This window comes from Pocillopora damicornis, chromosome 12 (genome assembly GCF_964200805.1).
Source record: "Pocillopora damicornis chromosome 12, jaPocDami1.2, whole genome shotgun sequence".
NCBI lineage: Eukaryota > Metazoa > Cnidaria > Anthozoa > Scleractinia > Pocilloporidae > Pocillopora > Pocillopora damicornis.
Genome location: NC_142681.1, coordinates 8,282,492 through 8,303,374, shown reverse-complemented (window position 1 = coordinate 8,303,374; position 20,883 = coordinate 8,282,492). Strand labels below are relative to the sequence as shown.

Genomic DNA, 20,883 nt, shown 5'->3' with positions numbered 1-20,883 from the left:
CTCTGCATGAAAAAAAGTATTAAGAAACTTCCGATAAAGAAGTGTAGGTGACAGTATTCTTGATGATATCAATATTTCTATTTCATTTTATGCTCATAATAATAAATTTTCGGAATCGAAACTATAATTTTGCTTTCTAAAGATTAATGATTAATCTTCATAGAGGAACACTCTTGCTGGTTACAATTCAAACAAGGATAAAAAAACAGTCGGGTCCACGTTTTTCAAGCAATATGTTGCGTATCACAAAATTTTTTTTTCCTGTTCAAACAGGTCTTTTGGCTCTGTTTTTGTTTTTGTTTGTTTGTTTTTTTCAATTTCAGCCCTTACAGACATTTTCTTTCACTCTATAAATAACCGTGCTACAGAGGCGTTTCCTGACAACTTCAACTTGCGTCGAGTTGATTCGCCCCTTATTTGCAGTTGTCGCAATGGCTCCCTTTGACGTTTTTGAAAAGTTATCAAACCAAAGACGACAAACAAACAAACACACACAAGAAAACATCGAAGAAAATAAAATAATTGCCCAGCACAACTTATACTGGTACTAACTTTCCTCTTCAAAATCTACACACTTCACTTCATCACATAACCTACTAAGGTCATTCGTGACCAACGTCGACCCTTGCGTGACAAGTGAAGAGATCGTTAGAGTAACGCTTTCCTTACCGGAATATTTCGTTTTGACGGGAAAGAATTTCTTCAGAAAGGAAACAACGGATGAAGAGGACATTTGGTTACGGAGAAAAAGGACTAATTTTAACGTCAACGAGAAGTGTTTCCCTCTTTATTCTCTTGCGCTGCACCTTCCTCCACTTGTTTAGTATCATCCTTACCGCCCTCTTCCTCGTTTGCTTCGTCTTTCTTGTCACTCTGATTCTCTTGTGTCTCTGCATCCTTCTCCACCTCACTGCCATTCGTTTGCTTTTCTTCAGTTTCCTCTTCTTTTCCGCCAGCTTCGCTGCTCTTTTCTTCCTTTCCTTCTTGGTCCTCCTTACCTGAATCATCTGAAGGCGGATTCATGGATTCTAGGGCAGTTCTGTTGTGTTGAGCCATCCTCGACCATTTTGCCAGGTTTGCTCTTTATAAACAAAAAAAGAAAAAACGAAAAATTAGCAGAGAAAAACGTATTCAGACCGACTGGATTACAGTTACGAAACCCCTCATTAAAATCAGATACTACCTCGTATTTTTGCGTTAATTTGTGCGACGAACTACGGGAAAAGGCGAAAAAGTTCCGAGTTGGACTTCGTGAGAACTTAGGGCTCACGTAATTTCTGATCAAAACATATATATGGTAGTGAAACTTCAAAACGGCAACTTTCTTAATGAGAAAATCAATCATTCAGTAACGTCTTTTCAGCCAACTGAACCGGCACTATCCCTTAAAGTCACGTGTTGCAGGACATTACATCAGAAAAAAGTAGTAAAAAAAAAAGAAAAAATAACCTGGAGAACAGATTCTGATAATCAATTTAGACAGCGCACTACTTACTGAGATCCTTCCACAAGTGGTTTTGTGTCAGGAATGCACTTCTGTAAGAGCTCATAACAAGGTAAACAGATTCCAACCAGGAAACCAACCTGACGACAAATGTAAAATTTGTTCTCAAGAATTTTCAAAGCTGGTCTGCGTAAAAATTAGAACAGTTTTCAACTGAGTGTCGAAAGACAAAACCAAAGTTATCCTAGCGACCAATTAGAACAAAGATTACATCATCGTTAGCCAACGAGAACTCAAAGTGAAAACAAGTAAATTACTTGATGCGCGGGAAAACGCAAATGACCAAGTCGCGATTGTATTAAGCTTTGCATCTGATTGGTTGAGAAAGTAGCGCGAGTTTTCCAGACCAATCAAAGAGCAAAGTTAAGTAAAACCAATGCAATCGCGGATTACTTTCGACACCCAATTGAAAATTGCTGTAAATGCATTGTAAGTAGTTATAAGAACACAATATTACCTTTGAATAAATGGGTTCAAAAATTTTTTTATTTTTAATGATTCTATTGAGCAGGTAGCACAAACATGTCTGCTCTCTGATTTTCTTTGATATAATTAAATGGAGCTTCTCACCTGATGCGCTGGCAATTCGTGCGCTGTGTTACGGTCCTTCATTGCAATGGGTGTTTTTCCCTGCGCCTTTTCAAGATCACCCTGACAACATCAAAAAGAACAATAAAAGTCAAATCTCCGCTGAGCTATGGAAAGTCAGACAAAACAGATTCAAAGCAAAAGCAAGAAAAGCAAGAAAGAGCACCAGAGGTTGAGCGAGGATGTTGTTTAACACTGAACGAGAAATGAAAATGTTATGGTTCTTATAAGGTCTTTCAATCCAACTTGACCAGGAGTATAACGTTCGCTCTAACGATGGGCTAACGCTCGAACCGTCAGTTTAAAAAATTCTTTAAGGTGGCCAACTTACATTATCAACTCAGTCGATCAAACCAAATTATCATGTAAACCCCACTAACACGTGGCACTACAGTTTCTTAAGGAACTTAACCCCTTTATTCAGGATTACAGTATGCCGACCACGTAGGTCATCAGTTGATCAAAGAGCATTCTTCATTACCAAGTGCAAAGTACTTGCTACAAAACGCACCTCAGCGTAAAACTCTTGATAAATGACCCTCACAATCTCCAACTGAATTTCCCACGGCTTTGTGCAGGCAGATAAATCACAAGCTGTCATACAAATAGCACGTAACAGCTTCCTGAAAGGGACAAAAGTCTTCAAGTCAGTTGCTGATGCACCGTCATTTAGGAAACGACAATCAGTTGCGTTTCTGTGTTTTCCAGTCATTCGAACGCATGATGGTTACCATATGCTTTCACTTCTATGAAACGGAAGTTGTGCCGACTAGATATTTAAATAAGGTTATAAGCATTTAAGTATTACAAGAGTTAGCCATGCACAGTTCCTTGGATTAGTTTAAAACCGATGGACAGATTGAAAACAGGTTTGTAATGAATTTAACCGCTCTTTGGGACATTGAAAGCAACACCCTTTCATAAGCAGGAGCAAAATGTTTCATTAACTCTACCAATTTTAAATTAAAATCGTTTGTCGTCTCTCTGTCGATGATACGTTTATTAGATGATTTAGCGAGAAAAATCTTGGAAAAGAAGAATCTCCTGAAAAGGGAGAAGGTTTAAGTTCGTTCTCAAAAAACAACTCGGAGTGACTGCTCAACGATCAAAATGAAAGGCCAGAAGAAAGGATTTTAATTGTAATGATGGGCTTTAGCAGTGAACATTCCACAAGGTGGCTTTTCTTGTTTATTATTTCCAAGTCAAATTAGAATTAGAATTTGGAAAGATGGATTTTGTGGAGGGAGGAAAACCGGCGAACCCAGAAGAAAACCGTAGGGACGAGAACTACTCAACCCACATGTAACAACAGGTGCGGGAATGAAACCCAGGCCACAGCGGTGAGAGTAAAACAAACGCTGTCACCACTGACTGCATCATTCCCTGCTCCCCCAAGGATTTTGACTCTTTTAACAGTCTAGTTCTGACTCGCAGTCCTCCATCCAGTATCGTATGTTACCTGTGATCTTGGTTGTCCCATGTGAACTGTCCTTTTTCCACCAACTCCTTCAGTTTAGACTTGTTACCGAAAAACAACGCCAGATCTGTGGCAAGGATACACTCCTTCATGTAACCAAGCACTGTTTTGTACTCTGCCGGACTTAGGTGAGAGAAGATGTTGTGGCCTTCATGCTGTTGACAGGAAAGTAACATTTGGCTTGTTTAGTTGGAACTGTGGAAAAGTAATTTGAATTTTAATATCACTCAACAATCGGTCGGGTCACTCGCAGAATGCACTTGCTCGGATTCGTCCCTGTTGCCAAAAAGATATCCCCTCCCTCTGACATTCTTTTAAAACTTTTTATTCATTCCTCTTTTGACTGAACACTCGCAAGGGTAATCGTACCTGAAGAATGGTAATGGTTTGGTTGAAGTGATGATGTTCCATAGTTGACGTGCTATAAACAGCAGCCAGGGGAGTCTGTTCATTCTTCATCCACGAGTTGGTGCGACCACGGTGATCCAAGTCATGGCACAATGACGCAAAGAACATGGCTAGGGCCTGCAGGCAGTCAAACAATAGGGTACGAATTAATTGAGTTCACATTCTCCATTTCCCTTTAACCAATAAATTGAGAGATTGTTCCAAATAAGCTGAGTTCAGCGTGGCTTTAGGTGTCTTCTTGTATCTAGGGCACAGTTGTACATTGTTTGTCTATACAAGGAGGACACAGAGTTGGTACCCCACCCCCAACTAAGTGGCTTTAGGTGTCTCCTTGTATCTAGGGCACAGTTGTACATTGTTTGTCTATACAAGGAGGACACAGAGTTGGTACCCCACCCCCAACTAAGTGGCTTTAGGTGTCTCCTTGTATCTAGGGCACAGTTGTACATTGTTTGTCTATACAAGGAGGACACAGAGTTGATACCCCACCCCCAACTAAGTGGCTTTAGGTGTCTCCTTGTATCTAGGGCACAGTTGTACATTGTTTGTCTATACAAGGAGGACACAGAGTTGGTACCCCACCCCCAACTAAGTGGCTTCAGGTGTCTCCTTGTATCTAGGGCACAGTTGTACATTGTTTGTCTATACAAGGAGGACACAGAGTTGGCACCCCACCCCCAACTAAGTGGCTTTAGGTGTCTCCTTGTATCTAGGGCACAGTTGTACATTGTTTGTCTATACAAGGAGGACACAGAGTTGGTACCCCACCCCCAACTAAGTGGCTTTAGGTGTCTCCTTGTATCTAGGGCACAGTTGTACATTGTTTGTCTATACAAGGAGGACACAGAGTTGGTACCCCACCCCCAACTAAGTGGCTTTAGGTGTCTCCTTGTATCTAGGGCACAGTTGTACATTGTTTGTCTATACAAGGAGGACACAGAGTTGGCACCCCACCCTCAACTAACTGGCTTTAGGTGTCTCCTTGTATCTAGGGCACAGCTGTATATTTTTTGTCTCTACAAAAGGAAAATAAAATTGGCAGACCCCCTTCTCCCCCCCACCCCCCAAGTCACTCTATGGGGTCAAAGGTTTGAGCTTTATTACCAACTCGTTCCAATGAGCCCCTCTCCACTCCCCTCGATGTCGTTTTTTGGTAAGCAAAGAAGACAACAACGCTCCGTACCTCAAGTGCAGTGAATTTTTCGTTCCCAGATCGAATGACGAGATACATGGAATGTGCGACAGCGAAGGCATGGGTCCAGTTGTGGTATGGAACATCTCGATAATTCTTCTTCACGGTAAGCACAAACCGCCACAGTTCGTCAACTCCAAATCTATAACATAAGACAGTCAATAGATTAATCCAAACCTAACCTAACGCTCCTAATCTATTCTGATGTTATTACGGTGAAAGGACAAAAAAACATTTAGAGCATAAAAGTATGTCTCCTGTTGGAAAGCCCCCTAAGGAGTGCTACAGAGGCGATGTGTGTTGGCAGGAGTTGAAAACAATTTGAACTTTGGGATTTTAACATGTGATTTTCATCACACCACTACGATGCCCAACTGAACTAAGCAGTAAGAGGCAAATTAGTCAATTCTGACATTTTATTTATCCAAGATAAATGAAGAGTAGCAAGGTATATGTGAACAATAATTCAAATTTAGAAATTTACATAGTGGTAATTATAAATTGCAAAGGGTAGTAACATAAAAAAGAGATATGTGAGATACATTTTCTGCAAAATAACTCGAAAAAAAAGGCTTAAAAAGAATGTAAATATAGCAGTATGATCCATGGGAACTAAGTTTCACACCCATAGAAAAGCATGGTGTATTGATATAAAGTTATACCATAGAGTAGAACCTACATAAAGGGGACGTAATTGAGACAAAGTTAAGTGTCTAGTGATAAGAAGTATCCCCTCCGTGCTAATAGAACGCTATTCGATTACGAGTCGGTAAACCCAAAACATTCTCCCTTTGATCCCTTGGCTACGAAAATGTCTAGTAAAAAAAATTGAACTGATTGAAGTAAATAAATCCTAACCTTTGAAGTGAGAAGAGATTCTTTGTCATTTGAATGACTAAACTTGGCATGAAGTCTGTTCCTTCTTTTATCAGTGAGTATGAATCAAATTTATACCTGTCAATTACAAAAAAATAACAAGCACGACTTACTGATGTATTGTTCACTTTACAGAAGGGGCTTAACGCTAACACTTGAATCGTTCTTATGTGTAAAAATTCCAATAAAAAAATGGCCCGCGATCACCGAAGCTCTCAATGCTGCCTATACACTAGTACGGGGGGGGGGGGGGGGGAAAGAGAGGGTGGGGTGGGCTTCTCGTGAAGTCCATGGAAAGTCGACTTAGACTTCTCACTTCTCGTAGACCTCTCCTAAGCTCGCCTGCTCGACTCTCGCAAACTGTCGATTTTCAGCCTTACCGTTTGACCCCTACGAATGACTAGAATCTAATTTTTCTTTACAACGTCACCCCCATATCACACATTAAGGTCACGAGAATAAAGGAAACAATCACCAACTAAAGACGCTCTTGATCGTTGAACAAATTCTCCTTATCAGAACCTTAGGGAATGTACAGAGAACACTAACGAGAAGATGCATACTGATATTAAAGTGTAAAGGGTAGTATAGAAGGTATCACTTGTACGTACGATTCCAAAGATGGAAAAGGTTCTTGAACTGGCATCTCTTGGGTGGATGTTAGCTCCCGCTCAGAACACTTGCTGTGATATGATAGCACTTCCAATGCGACCTAAAATAAATAAAATAGGCCACAATTAACACCCTGTTACCGAAGATGAAAATGAAATGGACACTGACACGAATCCTCAAGGTTCGATATATTTGGCACCCCGCCAGAAAAAAAATGGAACGAGTACATTTGGTGACCGATACTCATGTCAACTCGCCGACACAAGTTGTCAATTCACCGTCACCCATGGTCAACCCGTCGACATACCGGTCACTTCGCCGTCATCCTGACTGATATTCAGTCAGAGTTAAGTCAATAACTTTCTTTCTCACTGCTAAACTTCCAGTGTAAAATGAATAAGATAAGCAAGCAAAGTCTGATTTGACTTGCACTGTTTTTTTTTAAAGAATAAAGTTCGGATATAACGCGCGCTGAAAGAGCGGTTGAAAGAGCGTGCTCTATCAGAGTATAGAGCATACTGATGATAATGTTGTTCGTTTGGAAATAAAGTTTCTTTGAAAAATTGAAAGTAATGCGAGGGGAATTTAAAGGACGTTTTGTAATAAAACAAATACAGACGCCTTGACTGTGCACTGTTCTGTTGTAAATCACTTAGGTATCGGTTAGAGCACTCAATAAGTGGGAAGAAAGACTCGATTACGTCTCGTGTTTCTCACTTGTTTCGTGCTTTACAACAGAACAGAGCAAAGTCAAGGCTACTCAATTTGTTAATAAGATTGTCTTTTCTCTCTTTTCAAAAGTCCTTAAATAATGGGGTGGGATTTTTAAAAAACAGCTATTCAAAAACACGAGTCGTCGCTCGAAAATATTTCCCCCGGGAAGTTTATTAGTGTAACAAATAAATGTTGCTTAGCGTCTCTTTAGCAGTGTATAACAGATGACATCTAAAGGTGGTAAGAACTGAAAAGTGGCACACTTGGCGCTGCCGAGTGTGCCACTGATGTTCCTATCACATTCTGACTTCTTCTGGGATCTATTAAAACTGAACCAACGCATAAAAAGCGAAAAGTCGTTAATGGTGACGTCATATGTGCATCTGTCCTCCAACAGATCATAAGTAAGAACCAAGCAAAAGCTTGAATATCACAAAAGAGCTTGATAGTTTACCCTGTGTTTCTGCTCCGACCTCCTTATCTTGTCATATAGCTGCAAAGAAACAGTTTCGTTTTGTTACTTCCTTCCCTGCATCCAGAAAGTCCTTTGTGTGAAATAAGAGACTTCGGTCCACAGCCAAACTTTAAATATTTTGGTATTTTAAAATTCTTAACCCCTCATAGTTAATTTGTAATTGTCACTTCCAGTTGCCAAACAGTTCTTTCAAAATTAGCAATAAGAATATGGTGTTTATTGCGATTACATCATCAAGCTGATAACTTCATGTAATCTCAATACATCTCTGCTGAATAATGTATCAGCAATTTAAGGAGAAGATAATTATCAATCACTTTTGTAAGTTAAAGGGCATCCCACGGTGGTCACAACTGAAATTACTATTAATAACCATTGCTAACATTGGCAGATATTTATAAGACTATAGACGCAGCACCTCACCAAACCTTTGAGATGACTTGCTTTTTTTAATTAAACATTTCCCTCCAAGCTGAAGAAATACCTGGCTACATGAGATTATACAAGACTGCTAAACAAAGGATGCTTCTTTAGGTAATGAAGCGAAGTTACTGTGCAGTTTCTATTCATGTTAACTAACCTTTGCATGGTGGAGAGCCAAGCCACAGTAAATTGCAAATGTCTGGAAAGACTTTTCATCTAGAAATGAAATAATTGAACAAGTTTGCTGATACATGAATGAATACTCGGTCATCAAACTTAAAAGAAAATCAACAGTATTTCAGGCAGGATTTATATAGTTAAATCTAAAAGTACAAAAAATAAAATAAATCGTATATCTCATTATCATAATTTACAAGAAAAATTTTGGACAGGAAGGTGTAACATACTCATGTTTGGTGGAAGAGAGTCACAATTTTCATGCTCAAAGCTTTCATTTAATTTCAACTATCTATTCCTTTAAGTCTTTTGTCTTGTGTTAAAAACAAGTTACCTGAAGCTGTAAATACTCCACTCTTTTTGTTCACCATCTGAACAACACCAATAATACTGAAAATTTAATAAAATTTCAAACAATTTTTTAATACATTAGGAAAACTACTGTAACTTCAATAAGCACTAGAGTGTCAGTTTATTAGATTTATTGGAACCTGTTCTTTATTTCAATAGGTAGCATTTATGCATTTTCCAACTCTCTAGGTTTGGTTGGTGTAGATGGAAAGAAAAAGGCCACTCCCTGAAAATTTAGGACATGAGAGTTGGAGAGTAAAGATATAATATATTTTGCTCCATCTACTACCTGCAAGATTGATCACAAAACACCCCAGGACATTTCATGAGTAATCTGGACAGGACTGTGAAAACTAATGGCCTCAAGTGCTGCTCTTTCACAAAATGTGGGTGCCACAGGGAGCTAACTTTGGAAAACTTAATATATAACTCAGCTCTTATGAGAGGTTTTAAGAGCTGGGTATCCCAAAATCTCCAAGACAAGAGCTCACAGCCACCTTGTGAATCAGACAACACACTCAGTTTAGCTAGAAACTGTAGTTGCTGTTCCCCTTATAAGGACGATGGTCCTATATGTATTAGCCAGTTAAGACAGAGTTTCTCTTGTAAGCACTTACTTTCCTCTGATGAAAATTGGCATACAAAGCAATGTGGTAGTGGTATACCCAGTCTGAAGGTCAATTTCCCTGCAGACAGCAAAACAAATATGATCAAAGGAGGGTTCTTTAGGACAAGGTCAGGGCAGTTTAAGTGATTTTTGTTCAATTTATCCAATCTATGTAATTACAAATGCACAAGCCTGAAACGTTTGAATAAAGATATTTATTTCAAGCACACCTGTTGAATCTTTCATCATGATAGGCGTCTGCAATGTTCAGTGTTTCTCCTGTGGTGGCCACATGACCTGCCACTCCCTTCGTTTTTGGAAACCTGGAAAAACAAGATCAGTTAAAAAATTACTGAAAGTATTTGACAAAATTAAAAATAAAAGACTTGGGTCAGAACTGCAAGTTGGAACAACTGCTTTGACCACCATGGTAAGAAAAAAAACATTTGTGGGACTAAAACTGTAGGCCGGGATGGTCACCAAATCAAAGTTTCCACCTGAGTTTAGCATTAAAGTTTCAAGTCACAATTTTGCTTTATGATGTAATATGTCTAAGCTGAAGTTAAACTAGGATAATAACTTGAAAATAAATGATTACTTTAACCTTATAACTTGCCTCTTTTACCTCTTTTTCATAGTATTACTAGTCCTTAAATTTTATGTCAACCATTAAAGTACAAATGAATATGATCTGTACAGTCATATAAGTTGATTACCAATTTTCAAGTTTACATTATATGTAATTAATTTGTGAAAATTGTAGGAAAGCTGCAATAACATTACCCAGGCATCTACTCTAGACTTAAAACACAGTTCAGATGAATATGCAGTTATCAATCCTTGAACTGGTGTTGCTCAAATATTCAGAAAAATCAGTTTTCATCAGCGCTATTCTTAATGAAAATCTTTCTGACAAAAAATAACTTTTTGCCTGTATCACCTGATTTCTTTTTGAAGATTTGATGATCTGCTGTCCTCAAGACTCCCTCCTATATCAAATATCCTGGCATACAATTCATTTGTTCTGTTGTCCACAAGGAAGAGTGATGTCCTGTCTGCATCCACCAAAGTTTGTGCATAATTCTTGTCAAAAAAGGAAACATTTGAATGAGTTACTTGAACCAATAATAAAATGGTCGCTATTGTTAAAAACAATTGCATTATTATTCATAAGTTAAACCTCCCAAGCACTTTTGCATTGGCTTTACCAGTCACAGCTGAGTATAATGGGAACATATAATGGGAACACATATCCAGATGGCCGCAAATACAAAGGACTTTTCCAGTATTTGTTTGTGGTGGAACAACATCACCCATTTCCTGAGACATTTGAATCCATGTTTGTACTTTATGTGGTACTTTACACTTTGTGTATACATTAGTGACACTAGTAAAAAGTAACTATCCAGGAAATAAATAACCTGCCTGCGCAAATGTCATTTCAAATGCACTTTACAAAGTGAACAAAGATGTTTCTGTAAAGCATGTCACTGGTGTGTGCACCTTTTTATGTAAATGTAACCCTTTCACTCCCAAGATCTGAGTAACAATTCTCCTTACTGTCTGCTATACAATTTTTGTAATGATGGTTTAGAGAATAAACAATTCAACAGGATCAACTAAGAATCCCTTATCTAATATTTTTCTTTATTCCCATCACTTGTCTGCTTGATATTGTAAGGAGAAAGTCAGTTTCTTGGTTACTCATGGGAGTTAAGGGTTAAAATACATTTGCAATGGTTGAATGTGTATCACATTCTCACCATAATCTTCATAATCACTGTATCCATGCTGACAATATCTTGAAAGATTGACCTGAAAAATAAACAGAAGATAAAAGTAAACAAAGCTTGCTCAATTTCTTATATTAATACTATGACATAACAAAGCAACATGAGTGAGGCCTCACAGGCTTCTCTATTACATATAATGTAAACTTTAAAAATATTGAAAGCCTCTGTGAAGAAATTCATTCATTTAGTATTTTGTACTCAGTGGCAAGAATGAGAATTACAGAAAAGCCAAAAAATTAAATTGTACTGACATTTCAAGTTTTTTTTTTCCCACATCTGTTTTAAAAAAATATTTGTTTGATTTACCTTGTCACATTTAGTAGAAACTCTGTCAATTTTCTGTGTCTTTGCATGTTTTGGAACATCTGAAAAATTGAAAAATGTATACAATCATGTAAAATCAAAGTGCTCTGTGAGCAAACTCGTGAATTGACACATGATTTTTTAGATTATGTTTAATGTTAACTGGTTTAGGGAATTTTGTGGTTGATTGTCATATCTAGAGTACGAGCAGTAGTTCAGTGTTCGCTAATGTAGCAAAGAAACAAAGTAACGTTGGGATAAGAAGGCATTACCATTGAAATGATCATGCTATTATATTTGGCAAGGTGGATGATGTCATGTGTTTTAAACGTCTATCATTTTTGTTTCTGGTTTAAGAGAAAAGGTTGGAAGTAAATGTGGGTGAAAAGTGAGATTTACTGTCTTTCGTTGTAAATATTAGAAAATCAAGGCAATACTGTCTTAATGAAAACATTAACGATTCCCTCTTTATCAAAAGAGACAAACGGGAACGAGTTTTGAGTGATATAACTAAGCTAAGCCTGCCACCGTCATTTTGGATCTCCGCCTGGGTAGATTTAAGTCACGTGCTAGGCAACGTAAAATTAATAACAAGATAGAATTTCATTTCAGGCCTATTTACCAATTTTGTGGTGTGTAACTTTCGCATTTTAGTACGTTGTATGTATGTTGAATCTTCAAATTGTCTTGAAATTCACTGAAAATCGGTAGCTAAAACTGTTTGTTTAGGTGTTATTTGATTTTCGTGTTAACTTGTTATTTCGTCAGTCGCCGGCATCTTTTGTTGCTTCACACAGGAAAAACACACACGACGAAACGTAATGATCAATTTTGTCCTCAATCTCACGCTATAACAGAAAAAGCTTTTGAACATCTGTAAACTCCGAGCGCTTCGCAGTAAGTGATATTTTCAATGAATCTTCGGATTGTTTTCAAGTTCAAGGATTGTACATTACAATTTTATGAAAAACGAAGGTTGTTCTGTTATTTCAGTGTGAATCCTTGCATGCCTGCCAGTCGCTGGCGCCGCTTGTTGAAACTAAAACGTAAAAAAAAAACTCTTTAAAGATTATAATTGGCTTCTTTTTCACCCCACCACTATTCTTAGCAACAAAGGTCGCCATTTCGTCTTTTTATTGCTCGCCAAAAACTATCAAATGCACTCAAAAGCCTAAAATCTAAAAAAAGTTTACAGGAATCGACCAATCGAGCGAATGCCATTCCCCACATCGTACCTATAACTTGCTCTTGCGCATGCGCGCAATTCACGAGTTAAAAAGGGAATCTGTGATTACTAAAAGAAAGGAATTTATCATAGACTTCAAAAAGGACAGGTAAGGTTAATGAGCAGTCTTTTTTACCTCCTAATTTCAACTTAATATATCTATTTGCAATGTTTAAAAAATTAAATTACATCATCATAATATCTTGATAATAATAAGTTATTTACCTCTGCATAATACAGTGATATTCCGCCCCACACAAGGTAGCTGTTGACAATCTAGAAAATATCAGAGGCAAATTAGACACAACTAGCACACAGGGTTGTACACCTTCTGTAGTAACATGATTCACTTATCAACTGCGTTTAAAACTTGATCATATATCTTACATTTCTGACCTTGGATTTAATCAATAAAAAGTAAGAATTTTATGAATTAAAGCAAAGTGCATCGTACCTCATCATCTTCTTCTCCAAATGCTTCATGGCCAAGTCTCCTACATAACTCAATCACCCCTGTACAGAATAAAACAGAGAATTGTCCTAACTTAACTAAGCAGCACAAAAGTACCATAAGACTGTAGTTTCTTGCATTAAGAGCAATGGAGGTAACTCCCAAGACCTGATTGTCAATTCTCCCCTCTAGCTGCCACACTTTTCCTTGCAAACTAGTTACAGGAAGTTGGTGTTGAATAAAGATAAAAACTTTTTCCTGATAAGTTTGAGTTTTCTCATTACCCATTTGCTGCATAATGTATGGATATTTTAGGTAGAAGTTACACTTATGGGAGTTTTAGGGTTAGAAAATATTTGGTCCAAAAGTGTATGCATGCATGATTGGCCCATCAACTTGTGTCTTTTATCTTTACTTTAAAAATTTATTTTCTTGATAGAATGATACAAAACTTAGGCACCTGCAGCTTCCTAACTTGATAAGTACTGTTAGTAGGAGTTTATCCATACAAAGCTTAAACTCACCAATAAGCTCGCCATTTGACTGAATGATTGGCTGACATAAAACAGACTGTGCTGTGCTATCTGAAAAGACATTCATTTCTGATAGTTTAATGATAAAATAAATTTTCCTGTAATTTATCATCAAGAAGTTTATCCCAAAAGCTCCAAATAGATGGCAAAAGTTTACAAGTCATTAAGTCCTTAAGATCGACATATCAATAATCCTTAATTTAATCAACTTGATAGAGGAAACACACAACATGCTTGCTAAAGAAAATAAAGAGTACTGTAAATTGTCTAAAAGAAAACTACAGGCAAGAACTAATGACAATTTTAAGTAGAAACTGGAGGGGAAAGACAAAATCTGCTCTTTTTTTAGCTTAGCAAGTACTTAATAGCTTTAAGTAATAAATTGACTGTGAACCTGCGATAATATTAACACCCTCACGAATGAGAATCAATTGTGTATTGTGGAAGTTCTTAAACACTGTGCAGCAGAAATTTTAAATAACAGTAGACACAAATTATTGAACTTATTCAAATGCAAAATAAGGGAATATAATAATTAGTTACCTTCCAGTCCTATTCCTTCTGGAAAACGGTCATCCTGAATTCAAATAAAGCAAATTTAGGAGATTTGGAAGCTGCATTAGTTAATAAACCTAGTATATTCCTTGTAAATAAAAGTAAAGCAAAGAAAACAAACTTAGAAAAAAGGGGAAAATGATGTACCCAACAAGAACAGAGTTAATGAAATGATGACAGAACATTCTCCCACAAGTTAGATTTCATGATTGGATGTGAAATTTTTGAAAACTTGCTTTTTGCAGAGCCCAGCTGAATTTTTGAGAACAACAGCTGCAGGTACAATGGAAAAAGTGACCTAGAGGAGTTTTGGCAAGTAACAATAGATTCAATTGAGTATTTTTCAAGTTCAGAATTAGTCACTTATGGATTTGCTGTCTTAATGACTTATTGTGGCTAGGTTTATAAATTGAATAATTAATGACCACACACATTAACTAAAGATCCTAAAGTGAACCAGATCTTGAGTTGTAGGAAGTGTGGTAAAGTTTTTAAAACCTTCTAAGCCCTAATAATGTTCAGCATTGAATTTGTCTCCTCATAACATCAGAACTTCCCATTTTTCCTTAACACTTTGATTCCTAAGAGTGACTAGCATCTAATTTCTCCTTGCAATGTCACCCCTGATATGATCACCAACTCAAGAAGCTCTTAAGTGTTAAACAAATTCTCCTTGTCAGCACCTTTCCTTGTTGGAAATTTATGTGGAGAATATGCATGAGAGTGATGTGAAGGAGTAACAGGTAAAAAAGAAATTGCCCTGGGCATGGTTGTTAAAAGATGATTTAGAATAACCCAGGGTTAATGTGAAATCTGATTTAAAATCTGAAAGCTTCAAGGGATAATTCAGTTCACTTCTTCCTGTCTAAATTTTGATTAATGAATGCTCTCAAAAGAATAATGAGATATATCCTAAAAAAGCTTTCAAACAAAGAAGTAAATAAAGTTAACCCAGATCAAAGTTTAACCCTGGGTTAGCACTTATCAGTCCTTGGACGACTGTACCCAGATCTTTAAGAATTTCTCTGAGACATTATACTTGTGATGGGAAAATGAGTGGTGTTCAACTCAGTGAGGAGACCTCAAATATTGACTGCAGAGCCTCAAGAGCTAAAAGTGCAGCACTTACTCCCAACACTTCATTTGTTCTGAATGGCTTTTGAGTAAAAGCTACATATGCTGCAATTGTACTTCCATCCTTTATTTGAATATTTGATGAAGTCCTCCTAAAAACAATTGTATTATATCTCATCACTCTGATAATATTCACAGGATTAGTTCAAATGTGTGAAATAAAGTTACAAGCTGTCTTTACCAAGAATCTTGCAGTATTCATTGTTTTAACTATTTCTATCAAATTGGATCAATAAATATCAATATAGCACCCTTGTATTGGGAGCAATGCATTTTCCCAAAGGGAAAAAAATAGATTGAAGCTCTGAAAGTTTCCAGACTTTCTTCAAATCAGACAAACATATAATTGACCAAAAAAATATGAAAAAAATATCATACAAGAATTAGAAGGGAAGGATGGGCTTTATGTAGTCAAGATAATGAAAAAGTGTCATTTAACCCTTTAACTCCCAAGATCTGATTAATAATTCTCCCCTCTAGCTGCCAAACATGTCCTTGTAAATCAGTAATGAGACCTTGGTGTCAAATCAAGATAACAACCTCTACCTGATAAGTTTGAGTATTCTCATTATATGTTTCTTGGTTAAGGCATGAATATTAAAGCGAGAAGTTACAGCTTAATCACTTCTGGGAATTAAAGGGTTCACAAGAGGAGTTTTACATTAAAAATACTTACCCTTCTGGATGGTTAGGATTGTAGATGAACAATGCCTGACAATCAAACAAAACATTTATTAACAAAATGATGATCTCACAATATTGTTGATCATGTTATTCAAATATAGATCATTTTAAATTAACCCTTTAACTCCCAGATCAAATTTGTAATTCTTCTTACTATCAACCATACAGTTCTTATAATGTTAGTTCTGAGAATTTAGTACTTGATCAATTAATTATCCCCTAATTGATATTTGTCTTTATTCTTATCACTTATCTGGTTGCTAACCCTAACCCTGTGGATATTGTAGGGAAAAATTCTGTCTTGGTCACTCATGGGAGTTTAAGGGTAAAATTCTTAACCTATGAGGATTAAAAAAAAAAGCACTGAGCAATGTATGTTACAAATCATTTTGATAGTAATTTACAGCTATTAGTTTACAATTACAGTAGTCATTTTACACATCATAATGAATTTATAATTCAAGTTTTTTTCCTTCTGATTAGTGGTACTGTCAGTAGTGTGTTTGATAATCACTGACTTGAATTACAATAATTGCAGTTACATATTTTTATCCTTCATGAATATCATTTTTTCATTATTTCAGTGCCTAGCAACTTCTTACCTTTCCTGTAGCATCAACTAAATACAAAGTGAAAGAATCTGCATGACAAGCTGTTAAAAGAGAAACACCAAACATACATGAATTAATTATCATACACCCATTAATTTTTTAAAATCATAATATACAGGGCTAGGTTGTTGAAAACAGGGTTTAGATAACACAACGTTAGTGTGAAATTTGATTTCAGATCTGAAAGCTTTTAAAGAAATTCAGTTTATTAGACCATTTGTGTACAATTCAATGATTGAATGCTTTAAAAAGAATTGGAAAAAATTAAATTATTCCAAAACAGCTTTTAGCCTAGGATCATACAGCACATGTACATTAATTTTAAAATTGCCATAGGGGGCTGTGCATAATAGCAAGAGTCCTCAAGGCTTATGTTTGTGTTATCCACTAAAACTTAACTGCAGTATGACCCCCCTGAGTTAAAAGTGTCCATTTAGCAACCAACTTTTCACATTAAGGTGTGGGAAAGAATTTTATGGCAAGAAAATATAGCTGTTATCAAATCATTACAATTAAATTATTAGTAATCTCTACAAAATTTAATGGCAATGCATTCATCTAATCTAGCTACAACTAGCAACTTGAACAGCCAGCTATAAATTACTTTATATTACTCACTAAAAGGGGTTTTTTGGAGATACAAACTAAAGCATTTTTATCAACTTCACAAGCCTTAGCATATCCTACCTGATGCAATACAGTTTGCCAACTCCATCAACACCTTCTGCTTGTTTGGTGACTGATGAATATCATTTGTCAGCTCTTCCAGCATTTTCTTCTTATCACTGTGTACACAAAACTGTACAGAGAGGAAAATAAATAAATTAAACTTTACTTTAGCACAAGAACTGGTTAATATAATATACCCCCCTTCTTCAACTAAAGCATTCCTGGATTCTGTGTGGTTCCTGGGCCAAAAAGAAAAGGTTACCCCTTTAACTCTCATGAGTAATCAAGACAGAAATTCTCCTTACAATATCAATACAACATCAACCAGATAAGTGATGAGAATAAAGAAAAATTATTGGGGATAAAATCAAAATTGGATCAAATTTAGTTGATCCAATACTTAATTATCTGAATTAACATAAGAATTGTATAGTTGCCAGTAAGGAGAATTACAAACTTGATCTAGGAGTTAAATGGTTACCTTTAACAGTGACAAAATATTTCCTTACAATAAATTGCTTTTTGAAAACTCAATGTCAATTTTTTTAGATGGGTTACCCATAAAAACCCACTGGCCTTGAACAGAGTATTTGTAACACAATTAAGCATGTTACAAATAAATGTAACCCACACAAGTGATTAAATAGGATTTTCCAAGAAGCTGGCAATAAGAACAAAGAGCACTGAACCTGAGAGGTATTATCTTGATAAATCACATAATCCTCTTAACTACTTTACCAGGGGAAGTATCCAGCTTGATGGGAATTAAAGCTTGAGAAAGCCTAACAATTTCAAGGGTGATATAGGAATAGGAATGAATAATTTCTGGTTTCTATCCAAAAAAATCAATAAAATAGGGGTATCCCCTTAAGCCCTCAAACACCATGTGGGATGGAGGGATAGGGAATAAGAATATTAGTACTGGTACTGAAAAATATGACTCCTGCAGAAACCAGGGGGGAAGGGGGAGGGGGGAAATATTACCACCACTTGAAAAATATGACCCATACAGAAACTGGGGGTGGGTGGGGAGGGAGGATTGGGTATATTAGCAATTGAAAAACATAACCACCACAGAAACTGGCAAATTGAAAATATGACCCCTACAGAAACCAGAATGTAGGAAAACAACTAAGACTTAATGAGCACAACAACAGCTCTGCATGTGTGTTTAAACAATTCTTACTTTTTTTAATTTTCCAATACAAAACAAAAAATATTGAAATCACCAAATTTTATGGAGTCTGAGAACTGAGACTGTTCAAGCAAAATATTATTGTTTCTACTTCGAAGTTGGCACTACATTTACAAGTTATGCTATTAGAGAGATATGGCACTGTTTGAGAAGGTATTCACTGTAAGCTCCCAAAAAAATTCATTGGAGAAATGAAAGTTCTTTCTCTTTTTCATGTCATTTTCCTGTGACATCTAAATCTCCCCATTCAATTTATTAGTACAGGAAAACTCTTCAATGGTCAATAGAAATTTAAAAAATTTATTAATCGATGATGACAGCAGCTAAATTTTATTATTTACTTAAGTATGACCCATTCATAATACAAGGAGCAGATGTTGCAGACTAAGAGTTTAACCATATTACAATTTGACAGTTCTCTGACGACATTCAAGTATTTTATTTTAAAGTAAATTATTTTTCAAACCTGAGTCTCTCGTTTGGCTGGAAAAATATCCTTTTCTAATATATCCATTGAATCATTTAAGTTACTCATTCTTACAGATGTTTTTGATATAATGTTGTGAAACTGCACGCAAATGTAACGCAGTACATCCTAGTTGGTGTTAAGAATATTTTCAATTTGGGATCCATGACCTCGGTTAATTTGTTAACGAACGGAAAACCTTGTTGAAGGAATAACGAAATAAAAATAAAATTTAAAGGAAAACGGCGATCGCTGAAAGATTAAATGTCAATGTTTCGAGTGCGGCAATTTCAAATGTCAAAGGAAGTGGCCTCACAAACCAGTGAAGGATATCTTATGCCTCAAATAACAAAAAAAAGAACACATGTACATACAAACTGCAATATCATTTGGCTTGCTTACCTTCCACTTCGACAGAGATGGACGATGTGGGTCTGTATAAAAAAAAATGTATAAAATTGCGCCTTTTACTTATATAAAGGGAGCACACCGAAAAATACTTTAACTGTTCGTTACTTCAAATGACGGTAGAGTTGACATTGTCCCAAATTAAAACAGGCCGCTTACCACTTTGTTTATTATTTTCATGATCGAGAGAACTTGAAGGCTTCTTCCCCGCTTTAATCTTCAATTTTCGCGTCTTCCTAATGAGCCATCGCTCCAAACGGTCTTGATCGACATGTTTCATCACATAATCCTCCAAAAACACAGGGTTTGCTCGGAGAAAAATACGCACCGCCTCTTCATCGACATCAGCTGAAATTTGGAAAAAATAAACAGGAGCAATAAAATAAACCCAAAGTAGGGACAGATCATATCTTTCTTTGAAAATACCATTTTCGGCACAAAACAGCGCCTACACACAAAAAAGAAAATCATGAAAATCAATTTAACAGGAAAAAGGTTGGTAATTATTTAAGAGCGTAGGACACGGGGCAAATTTTTGTTTCTTCGGAGCAAACAATATCTTCGAGCCAGATTGCGATGCAAAAGAACACATGATTAAGTTTGAATTTCTGAACAAAATCTTACGCACTCAAACTTCATGATAGTTGTATCAATATATAACAAAAGTGAGATTGTGCGAGAATAGTGCCGTGAAATTGTAAGGGTCAATGCTATCATTAACGCGGTTCGAACTCGTTTAAAAAATTGCACTAACCTTGGCCATTTCCTATCGCTTTTCCCTGTACCAAAGCTGGCCGAAACGGCCCATCGCCAAAGCTTGCGGTCAGATCAATGTGGGTAATATGACTGCTCTGACCATGGTTGTTTGATGTTCGGTTGCTAGAAGGCCCTTTCGCTGCCTTTGCCTGCGAAACAGGCGAAGTCCCATGACCGTTCGAAGCGCGCTGATAAATAGGGCTGTAGCGCGAACCGCTTGGTAGAGGAGGAAGCCGACGATTTCCAACCTGGCGTGAAGGACTCGACATCAATATTTTCGAAACTGGTTTCCTTTCATGTGAAGTTTTTCCTTCACAGAAAGACGGACGAACCACAAGCGATGTTTATCTTTATCGCTAAGCGAGAGTAGGCAGCTGGCGGCAGATAGTCACGTGACCCACCGGAAGTATAATTCACAGCAATCTTTTTACTTATGTCACTTTTGTTCCCTAATTTGACGCGCGCCGCGGTAAGCAGACAAAACAAGCTTTTTTCGGAAAAAAGAGAAAAATATATTGTATTGTTCTTGTTGTTTTATTTTTATCTCGACTTAGAACATCAGCTGGAATCACAGACTGAAAAGGAAGCCGTAGCATTAAAAGATATTAAGGAAACTAACACAAGTCTTCTTCCTTTTTACTAAGAAAAACGTTGATCCTTTCTCATAAATAAGAAGGCGCAAAAATACAAAGACAA

General features: G+C 36.6%; 1 protein-coding gene across 1 annotated transcript; it reads right to left on the bottom strand.

The window, feature by feature from the left end:
* Positions 1 to 287: 287 nt before the first annotated feature.
* Positions 288 to 20,571, bottom strand: LOC113669181 (putative 3',5'-cyclic phosphodiesterase pde-5). Its single transcript, XM_027185186.2, has 28 exons — positions 20,186 to 20,571; positions 19,591 to 19,779; positions 19,426 to 19,457; positions 17,381 to 17,492; positions 16,685 to 16,734; positions 16,075 to 16,109; positions 15,394 to 15,490; positions 14,253 to 14,286; positions 13,701 to 13,760; positions 13,180 to 13,238; positions 12,951 to 13,001; positions 11,504 to 11,562; positions 11,168 to 11,219; positions 10,345 to 10,487; positions 9,635 to 9,727; positions 9,415 to 9,483; positions 8,781 to 8,836; positions 8,427 to 8,485; positions 7,826 to 7,864; positions 6,657 to 6,757; positions 6,028 to 6,123; positions 5,161 to 5,311; positions 3,939 to 4,094; positions 3,552 to 3,724; positions 2,604 to 2,715; positions 2,075 to 2,155; positions 1,496 to 1,584; positions 288 to 1,081 (listed from the first exon to the last, which is right to left on the bottom strand). The coding sequence occupies exons 1-28, from the start codon at positions 20,454 to 20,456 to the stop codon at positions 766 to 768; spliced, it is 2,835 nt and encodes a 944-aa protein (XP_027040987.2). The 5' UTR covers positions 20,457 to 20,571; the 3' UTR covers positions 288 to 765.
* Positions 20,572 to 20,883: the final 312 nt, after the last annotated feature.

Excerpts from the sequence above, each read along its gene's own strand:
- LOC113669181 (XM_027185186.2), bottom strand. The coding sequence starts at position 20,456 with ATGTCGAGTCCTTCACGCCAGGTTGGAAATCGTCGGCTTCCTCCTCTA. Across the intron at positions 6,124-6,656 it reads CCTTTTCCATCTTTGGAATC|GTATAAATTTGATTCATACT; the intron begins GTACGTACAAGT and ends TGTAATTGACAG. Across the intron at positions 3,725-3,938 it reads AAACCATTACCATTCTTCAG|CATGAAGGCCACAACATCTT; the intron begins GTACGATTACCC and ends TCCTGTCAACAG.